Source organism: Lissotriton vulgaris, unplaced genomic scaffold (assembly GCF_964263255.1).
Source record: "Lissotriton vulgaris unplaced genomic scaffold, aLisVul1.2 SCAFFOLD_504, whole genome shotgun sequence".
In the NCBI taxonomy this organism is placed as follows: Eukaryota; Metazoa; Chordata; class Amphibia; order Caudata; family Salamandridae; genus Lissotriton; species Lissotriton vulgaris.
Window position 1 is genome coordinate 234,448 of NW_028244312.1, and position 10,714 is coordinate 245,161.

The 10,714-nt window shown below is 44.5% G+C and overlaps 1 protein-coding gene across 1 annotated transcript in view; it reads left to right on the forward strand.

The window, feature by feature from the left end:
* The window catches only part of LOC147668102 (killer cell lectin-like receptor subfamily B member 1A), a 216,027-nt gene extending 205,535 nt beyond the window's left edge, over positions 1–10,492 (forward strand). Inside the window, exons 5-6 of the mRNA XM_086948781.1 lie at positions 7,495–7,601; positions 10,357–10,492. Coding sequence (XP_086804907.1) covers positions 7,495–7,601; positions 10,357–10,492 — 243 coding nt within the window. The remainder of the gene's footprint in view (positions 1–7,494; positions 7,602–10,356) is intronic.
* Positions 10,493–10,714: the final 222 nt, after the last annotated feature.

Sequence of the window (10,714 nt, forward strand, 5' to 3'; positions counted from 1 at the left end):
CGGCAGCGTCCAGCGCTGAGCACCGCCACCTCCACCGACATACGGAAGCCTCCTCGGAGCCGACCCGGAGGATGACGACTACTTGGCCCGGCGGCCACCGGTAAGCTTCATGGCCCCCGGAGGCGCGGCCGTCAGCCAAGTGAGACTGTTGTAATTTGTGCCACCAACTCCGAGTAACTTTGATATTCAAAGCTTCGCATGTTGGCTTTGGGAAGCAGAACCATTTCCCCAGTCTTCACTGCTCTGCGGCAGCCATGCCAGGCTCGAGCACCCCCGCGCGTGTGCTACGAGCGCGACCCTATGCCCGGCCTGGACGCGGCAACGCCGAGGGATTTGCAAAACCCACGGGGAGATACGCACATGGCGGGCGCCTGCAAGAGCGACCGGCGCCGCGTCTCCCCACCCCGACCGAGCCATCCGGCCCGCCGAGAATTAAAATGTATGCAAATATTACAATGGAGAATGCGGGCATCCATCCCGCTACCTCTCGCATGCTAAGCGAGCGCTTCACCATTTGAGTGCAGTGACGGGACCCCCGATCCCGACAAACGGGCGAGGGACACCCCACACGGTCGCACAGGGGAGAAAAGGGCGCACCATAACCCCCCCTTCGACCGCCCCCCCCTTCGTACCCCCCAAGAGCCCAGGCACGCAAGAGCAGCACCTCACCTGTCCAGTAGGACGGGGGACGGAGGAGGGAGAGGGGGCAGGTTCCCAGGTTACGGGTCCGCTAGGGCAGGACCTCCAACCCAAGAGCCCAGGACCAGCTAGGGCAGGTCCCTTGTCTTACCTTACGGCGCTCTGGAGTAGAATGCGCAGAACAAAAAAAACAGGCTGTTGGTGGGGCCGGTCCGCCTCTTATAGAGGTCAGGTGGGACTGGCCGGCCATGTTGGGAGGGGGTGGGAGGTGGTTTCTTTTTGCTTTGGAGGGTTCTGTGGCGGAGCTAAAGCTCACTATGTAAATCATGTGGCGAGGAAGACTTACGAGGAGGTAATGAAGCTTTTATGAATAATCCTGAATGTTGAAAGGGACTCCAGTGAGATGACAAGGTGATGGTTTTATGCTTCAGGGGGGTGAATGATCAATGTCATTCCTGTTGGAGCTCTTGATGGCAGTACTACTGGATACTTACTAGGAGTGGGAAGGAGTCTCATCTACTTTAGGATCAAAAGACTGGAGCAACTGACAGCCTATATGGCCATTTGCACAACAGATTATTGTGATACTTCTACTAGATTCATACACAAATGTGTAGGCTGCGGGTGCAGTTGTCTATAGTTGACATGTGGAGCGCAGAGCCATTGAACTTTTTCATTTTCCATTGACCCATTACTAATGCTCAAGAATGGTTTATAGCAGTGAACCGGAAATATTTCACCCCTCAACCTGCACCAGGTGCCCTTGATTCTTTGTTGGCAGTCACTGCTTTAACACCTTCCGTGCGGTGCAGATTCTTCCCCTGTGCTGGACATTCCAGAACAGGGTGCGGTCGTGACGGAACCATTCCGTCATCAGCACAGCTCAACCGTGACTGATGACGGAATGGTTCCGTCACCAGCATCGAAGGGGTTAAGGTTTGCATCTCCCCACAAAAACAAGCATTTGCAATGCAATAGATCTCGCATTTGCGAGAGTTTGAGCTATTGGCATTGTAAATAACAATACCTTTTATTTATGTGTTTTGAAAACATGAATGTGGTGCGTAAATAAACACTTTGTACTTGTAATCCTGTCTTACGACAAGCAAGTCTGGCAGTAAACGAGGTGCAGTTACTGCCAGCCTTGGTTCTCGTAAGCAACGACTATAATTAGAAAAGTGCGTGTTTATGACCGCTTGCACGTTTTTAAAACACATACATAAAAGGTATTGTCATTTTTAATGCCAATAGCTCAAACTCTCACAAATGCGAGACCTATTGCATTGCAAATGCTTGTTGTGTTTACTGACACGTCTGCTTCATAAAGTAACGGGCCTGCAAGCAGAAACTGTGACACATTTGAGGTATTGAAATGTGTTTTCACAACACTTTTAGAGTGCCATAAAAAGAAGGAAGGGCAGACAGATTCTTGGAACGAAAGAAACTACAATGACACTGTCCTACAACACGTTTCTTGTTCAGAATTCACAGAAGCGACAAAATGAAGGTTTTTGCAGTGTCTCTTGAGATCATTTAGTTAGAATATTTAGTTTGTTCCTCGAGGTCGGGAATGGGAACGTTGGAGCATTAATGTTTGCATACTGAAATGGAACAGTGCCATTTATTTCATAAATTTTCTGTCACCATGCTGCGCTTATACGTTGCCCTTTTTTATGTTCAGAGACGTGCATGCTTCATAAAGTAACAGTTTTGTTTATGCAGATGGTAGACTGAACCACTGAAACTCGGGGTGTGTCTTTTTCTTTCACTACAGAAACTACTCCATATGTATGCAAGTGCAGTGACTTTTACCATACTATATCGTTCTTGATGTTTAGGCTTGCCTTTTGTGTTTCAGAGAACGCGAGATGCCTGCTTTCACCAAGTAGCTTTACATTTTAAGTGTTTAACAGTGCTATGCCTCTGTAGTTTTTACCACTCTTGTCGTGAACACGTCTACGTGGAAGGGTTAATCCTCTATCCGTCACTGCGACCAGTCAAGAAATTCTCCCAGCTTGTTCTTCGAATCTTCGGGGAAAGGTTTTCATTTGGAGTAAGCTCATAGAATTCCACCCCATGGAGAGCTGCGAATTATTCAAAGTATTTTTTCCCAAAAATGCTTGCAAATATTGTTTTTATGTGTGTTGCTAGGCGTAATGATGCCTATTAAAGATGAATGAAAAAGACATCTGGCCTAATTTAGTGGCGGGCAGTCAAGGAGAATCCGCACAAACAAGCATAGTTCTCGTATGCAGTGGTGCACTAGTTCTATTTACTGTTTACCTGGGGGTGGACGTAGTGCTGTTGGAGAATCCTCCAACTTCCCCGACAGTTTAGTCGTTTCAGAGGTAATTCCTTCAACATGGTAGCCCAGTTAATCCTGTGAAAACCTTAAATAGGCAAACATTTTCAAACTTTCAGGGAAGGGTCAGTAGTGTCCCTAAACGCTTTAACAAAGTCAGGATGTTAGGTTGGGCAATTATGCGATCACTACTATGTACCCCACTCTGTGGGTGCTTTTTAGTTCCCCACATCAGATAAAGGAGACTCATCAGTGATGGGCATTGGCAGAATTTCCACTAGAGGACTAGCCCTTCTTCTCCAGAGTGGTTCATTCACACATTAACAATGCCAGAGAACACTCTGCCACCCAATTTTAATAATTGTAACCTGGTTGGAACATTCTCCCCGGTGATTGACGTATTGTTCTCCACTCACACTATAAATCAGTCTGAAACTTAGTTTAAAGAAAAGGTGAAGTAATTTGTGGGAGATGTAAGCACTATTTTTTTCAATGAGTTTCTCCTACTGCAGTCACAACATGCTTTCCTGCAACATTCAGCGCGCCATGCATGCTTTCCCTTTCCGAGGAGCCCCGGACAATTGCGGCCGCTTCTTTGAAAAGGTCTCACATTGCCAAGACTTTGAGCTATTGGCATTGTAATTATTTTTATTTTGTGCGTTTATTAGCAAAACAGATAAATAAAAGGCATTGTCCTTTACAATGCCAAATAATTTAAACTCTAGCAAAAGCGAGACCTATTGCATTGCAAAATCTTGTTTTTCATCCCACTTAAAACCCTGATGTCAAGCTCTTCCAATCTTGGTGCTTTGCAGCAGTTTTAAGATGATCTTAGAGTATCTTGTTTCTTAAATGACTGTAATTTCTGAAATTTCTATGTTTCCCTCATCTTCATTGCTTGATTTTGCTCACGATAAAGTGTCACTCATAGTCATTGAAATGTCACTCATAATTGCACTGAAATTCAGAAAACGTCACACATAAGCAATCCAAAACTTTGGCAGATATGTTGGATCCCATTATTTGTGGGCTTTTAGGAGGCTGCAGGACATTCAATGTGTGGCTTCCAATTGAGGGAAAGGGTGTCTGAGACCCTCTCTCAACATTGGCGCTTCAGGCTGAAATGAATTACATGCTCTTAATTAAAAGCAAGTGTGGTAGCAATTGGATGTGGGAATTTGTATCACTGTATCATCATGGGTATGGTCTTACAGTCACAACTGCTGACTTTGAAGCTGGGTGCCAGGGTTCGAGTCCCAGGGTCGGATCCCCGTCCTCTGATTCTAGGCTCATCACTTAATAGCTGGATATCAGGTTATGCTTCAGATTCTTATGCAGGAAACTTGTGATGATAGCATCAGCTGTTTGGTCTTAGTTGCCTACTAAAACCTTGCTTTGCATGACTACCCCTCTTTTCTTTTTCTGCCTGCCCCATGTCCAGTGGCACAGAGTGGGTCACTGATAAATTGTGCTTCGATGGCCACTGTTGTCCATCATTAAAAGCCCAAATTTAACACATTTAATGTGGAGCACTCCTGCCAATATAAACCTATAAAGTAACTCCTGATCTTTGAAATCTTCTGAACTTTTGTGAAGTGCATGAAATTTGAGAAATTTTGAAAAAACTTCACAATATTTCAGAGGAAAACTATGTAATGGTGAACACCCCTAAAAAGAATTGATTTGGTTATGATGTTTGCCAGATTATATTTTGATTTGATGCAGAGCAAAACATAACCCCCAGTCATAACCAATTTGATTTTACACGATTCATTTGTTGGTAGCCTTTCCCATCCACAATAGATGGTCCCTTGATCTACCTCCTTGTGTGTGTGAACAATCATCCACACAGAACACATGCCCTTGGATTCTGTCCTGCCCTTTGCGGTACCAAGGCAATGATTTGTACCACCTCTTTTACTGAAGTTGAACGTTAGGATTCTTTTGGAAGGCTTATGCTATTTACAAGGTATGGAAAGCGAAGAAGTTTGCTGGGCAGTTCCTGATTTTCAAAGGATGTGCTTAGCACTTAGAAAGAGATAGGAACAGGTTTTATGTAGCTACCAGCTTATGTGCACAAAACAGCTTTTAAGCAAGAGCTTTGACATGAAGTAATCATGGATATTTTAAAACGATTTTGTTAATAAATTTCACTTTCAAGCAGGAGGGCGAAATTATTGTGTAGTTGTGCTAAGGTTTTAAATGATGAAAGCACTGCTATTGTCTGCATACATATCTTAATTATTTACAATATTAATTGAATGATGTTGTAAATGTGCAATGGAACTCTGATCTGTGAGATGTTTGATGCTTTTTTTGGATTCATCCAATCTGAATAAAGATATATGTATGAATGAATGATTAGTCAACTTTTTGTAAAATGTCAAAGCACAATTATTGCTTTGAAAAAAGAAAAGCAAGATCAACGTGTCAATATAGTATACACAAAATGTATATTTATTGTGGAAAATGACATTTGGAACAAATAATGCAAATACAATTTACATAATTGCATTGTGCAGCTAGGTTTGCCAGTGTTTTCAAGGGGCACATGCCGTGTTTCTTTGGGAGTTGGAGTCCTTGTGTGCTTGGCTGGAGTAATCCAATTTATAACAATCTGTAAAATGAAAGTCATAAGCGGTTACAAGTTCTTCATCATGCATGGACTTGTCTTTCTATTCTTGGCTTGAAGGGGGAGATGTGTATCCCCTCCCTTGTACCACAACAACCTAAGAAAGATGCACCTGCGGCTGGGGGTTACACACTGTGAGATCTCTGCACTACAGCATCTATGGACCTTGAACTGGTTCGCAAATTATTAAATTCTATCAAATCAGGCTCACCCAATGATCCACTACCATGTTCGGTCCTGAAAAAACTCAATAACGGAGCGTTGGAAACAATCACTCAGCTTCTTAATAAATCCTTACAGGAAGAAACCGTACCGAACGAGTGGAAACCCGCGATGATTCATCCGTTGTTGAAAAAAGTAGGAGCAGATCCTAATTTACCATCCAACTTCCGACCGATTTCTCTGTTACCTACTTTCACGAAAATACTAGAAAAACATGTTCACAGGGTTCTTACTGATTTTATTACTACTCATGATTTATTACCCCTCCACCAATCAGGATTTCGCACAGGCTTTTCCATAGAGACGACCTTGTTAGGCGTCACTGAGAACATCCGTCTAATGTTAGACAGTGGAGAAACGGTAGCTTTGCTGTTACTCGACCTCAGTGCAGCATTTGATACTGTGTCACATACTGTACTTGATCAAACACTTTACTCCATAGGTATCAGGGGCGCAGCCTGTAATTGGATTAAATCCCTTCTAGAACAGCGCACCTTCCAAGTCTTCTCCCAGTCCGCCTGCTCAGACACTATGACTCTTAAACATGGAGTACCTCAGGGCTCCATACTGAGCCCGCTACTTTTTAATATTTACATGAGCCCGCTGGCCAAAATGATAGAAGAGATTGGATTACTTATGTTCTCCTATGCTGACGATTCTCAGCTTATCTTCTCTCTATCATCCACTGAATCTAATAACATCTCGTCATTAAAACTCAGTTTAACCAACATCGCGGAGTGGATGAGAAAAAATGTTCTCAAACTCAATGGCGAGAAGACTGAGCTACTTGTACTTGGTAAGAATAAAGAGCTCTGGGGACCCCAACACTGGCCAGACGAAATGGGTACCCCCCCGATCCCAGTCAAATCAGCCCGCAACCTCGGGGTCATCATTGATGAATCGCTTAATCTCAATCAACAAGCTGCGAAGACGTCAGCTACTTGTTTTGCGATTTTAAAATGGTTGAAAAAAATTTGTTGGATGCTGCCCAAAAATACCCAAAAAACTGTCATCAACGCTTTAATAACCTCCAGACTCGATTATGCCAACGTGCTATACTTAGTGGCCAACAAGGCCACAACCCGTCGACTACAGACAGTGCAAAATGCCGCCGCGAGATTACTGTGGAAAATTCCCATCTCCACACCTACCACCAAGTACATCCGCGAATTGCACTGGCTGAAAATCGAGAATTGGGTGAAATTTAAATCTCTATGCTTTTTGCATAGGATCTCCACCAACAATGCTCCCAAGTACCTTCAAAATCTAATACATCCCTACCGCCCATCTCGAACCCTCCGTTCAGCCACAGCTAACCACTTTGTGATTCCAAAAATTAGTCTGGCACGAATGGGTGGAAAATCCTTCTCTTATCTCGGACCCTCACTCTGGAACACTCTCCCGGTGACACTTCGGCAGGAAACCAACCTCATGAAATTCAGGAAGGCCTTAAAAACCTGGCTGTTTAACATCTAGAACCTGAACCAATCAAAGCACTGGATCACTAGCGCCGGGAAACCCTTTGTTGGGTAGCTGTTGAGCTATATAAATGAAATAAATAAAATAAATAAATATTTCAAGTTTGAAATTATTCACTCATTTCCATCAATCCTGTTGCACTGACATAGCTGTGTCCATGAGGAGGGAAAGGTGAATGTGTGGCTTGTACCTAACTTATATTTGTGTTTATTGTGTCTAGGATTATCTCACATCTAAATGGTTCATGGCAGCTTGGATTGGACTTTTCATCACACCCGCAGGAGGACGCTGGACCTGGGTCAATGGATCTACTCTGAATGAACAGCTGTACGTTTACCAGATGCATTTTTAACATTGTGACGGGAGTTTAAGGCACACTATTGTACAAGTTGTGCATTTCAGTGTGGTAAATGTTTTCATAGAGTGCAGAATCCCAAGTCAACAACAGACCCTGCGTTCACGCATGCTGCAATAAGTACATTTTTATACAAGGCTGGTGCCTTTACTGCCCCCTGCACTCTTAACTACCACTGCCTTTTGGTTTTCAGAGCACCTGTTCTCCCCCTTCCATGCCACTTGTGGAATAAGAGAGGCCCCTTAAAATAAAGTGACTGTTGTGGAGCAAACAAAGGGATATCTTTGTCACACTGACTGCCTGTACCAATGACACAGGAGGAGGCTGCCTCCATGACAGTGAAGCTGGGTCCAGCACTGAGGCATCTGTCTTTAAACTAGCCCTGCTCCCAGGGGACATTTTAAAATCCACCACTAGAGCCCCTTAAAAGAACAGGAGAACCTCTATAGTAATGACCCTTCAATATTCACATGTTTCCCCGACACATATCCATGTGACACGCTAAGATCTTTGGGTAGGTTTTAGCTCCAGAACACCAACCCAAAGTCACACTGGAATTCAGGGGAACATACCTTTGTGTTGTTGTAATAAATCTCACCACAGTGGTTTATATTATGCTTATAATGTATAATTAGCAATGCATATTTGTGTCTATCTTCGGGGGTCCGGTTCTTCGGGGTCCGGTTCGAGGCGACGTAGGTAGACTACGGGTGCCGAGCGTCAAGGGCGGTGTGCCGAATACGCTCCCACCCCCCTCCTGAGACCCATGGTGTTCATTCCCAACACCTTGAAAGTGCAGAGACGATCAGTAGAAGCCTCCTAAACCAGGAGTAATTAGGAATAAATCAATCATTCCTAATTTCTTTGCACTTTTTCACCCACCATTTTTATAATTTTCACATTTCACGTCCCTAGGTAAGGGTGGGCCTTAGTGTGCCCATACCGCCAGGGTTTATCACACCCAGTCCTGACGAATTGCCGGGTAAATTAACACCGTTTCGATGGCAAGAAACATGTCGACTACTCTCTAGGATCCCACCACTCAATTAAAAGTGGACTGTGTCCTCACATATATTTTATACTTTTTGTCTTTAGTGATCATTTAATAAAATTACTTCAGATACACTACTGACTATTTTTAAAATACCCTCATCACTCACTAGAAGTTCATCTCCATTCAACACGCCCTAAACTCACCAACCCGCTCCGCAGTAATCCTGGCGTTGCAGCACACCAAAGAGACATTAGGTCTCTTTGGTGGGGCCCGATGATGAAGCATGTCATCACTAGGTGGTGAGTGAGGGCCTTCTTAAACACCCCAGTGTGGTTGTTACTGTGCTCCCCAGAAAGGCTTAGCCTCATCCAAGACACTCTTTTTTTGTTTATTGATACTTGACCGGGGAACAAGAGTGTCACCAGAAAGGCTTAGCCACATGGCATATGAGACCTGTTTCCAGAGCTCCTGTGCGCTCCGTGGTTAATTTGAGCGGTGGCTGCTGGTGGGAGCCACCAACACTCATTTCTAGGGACCAGCACATATGTATCCTTATCCAACATTTCCCAAGAGCAAGAGAGAAAAACACACAAATAGATAGAAGGAAGAACAGAAAGAAAGAAAAAACATCGCCAGTGAGAGAAAGTAGGAACCTGCAAGAGTGGGATAGGGGAAGGGGGTGTCTCGTAGTGGATTAAAGAGGCCGGAGGTGGGTTGAAGACTACGCAGCCTTGGGATCCAGTGGGCTCACATTAAATACCACCCGCCATGAGCTTATGGGCACCACTTTTCCCACCTGCACTCATTCTTTCACAGAGTGAGCCCTCTGTATGCTTGTGGGTTGGTGGTGATCTGCAGCAGTTGCACCAGTCTTGTTTCATGCCATAAACGGTGATCTGTCTCTATGTCATTACTGCAGTTAATGCCCCTCATCTAATGACATCTCACCTGGCTGGTCCTGAGCCAATTAGTTTACTATATTGTTGTGTTTAATTCAAACTCCAGTTTATAATCTGCCTGAGGTGGTTTGAGTTTGCATGGGCTTGAGTTTGGACGCATTGTGTTGTGATGTTTAAAGTTGTATCGGATCATCAAGGTGATTTGAGAAAAGAGGCGGCAGTAAAATGAAGAGGTTTGCCCAGTGCTCCTGATATACCCTCAGGAAGACAAGGGTGCCTCTTTTTCTTGTTCGTCATTAAGTCTGAGCAGATTCAATCCACTCTGCAGCTGACCAGCCGCCGCTGTAAGTGAAAGTACACGTGCGCTGCAACAGGGCGCTGGTGGTCCACGGTTCAGCCATCAGTGTCCAAGGGGGGCAGGTGCTCTATGTCAGCCAGAGCTTCCGTTTCATAAATAAGTGCATTGTGGGTCTTGTAGTCTTTAAAAAAAAAAAAACTACTCGCACTAACACACCACATGATGGCTTGTGTATATAAAGCAAGGAGTGCAAAGATTACCAACATGAACCAATCTGTCACCTGTCATGATAGTGTAACTGGCTGAAGCTGGTTGCTGACCCCTGGCTTCTGGGTGCCGCTGTCCCCCAGTTTAGGGGACGGAGCGCCCATCTTTGGATATCTTGAAACACATACAGGTGGCAGCTTTTTGTTACAAAATTAGTCAATAAAGCAGTTTTTTACATTTTATGTCTGTGATCCCAATGTTCTATAATTAGAGTCTATATTACTATGAGTGACAGGCTCTGCCTCATGCTAATGTCCCTGTTTCTGCAGGTTCCGTGCCTTGGGCCCTGATGATGGAGACATGTGTGGAGCGCTGTACAGCGGCTCCATTCGATCCTCACTTTGCATCAACAGCTTCTACTGGATCTGCCAGAAGGAAGCGGAGATCTCCTGCTCCAGGGTGTGAAGCTTCAGTCAGTGACTTCAGCATCAAGGAAACCCCAGCAGGGTGGGCGTCAATCACTTGGGAATAAAATACTAGGAAAGCATTTGTCCCCTCCAGTGTAAAAGCCCTGGAGGTGTTGGGTGCAGTACCTAGAGGTGTTAATTCGGCCAGACTTAAATTCAATGAAATCTGCCTTAAACCCTGCTCTCCACTTGGCAAACGTTACCAGCCTGGGTGGACATT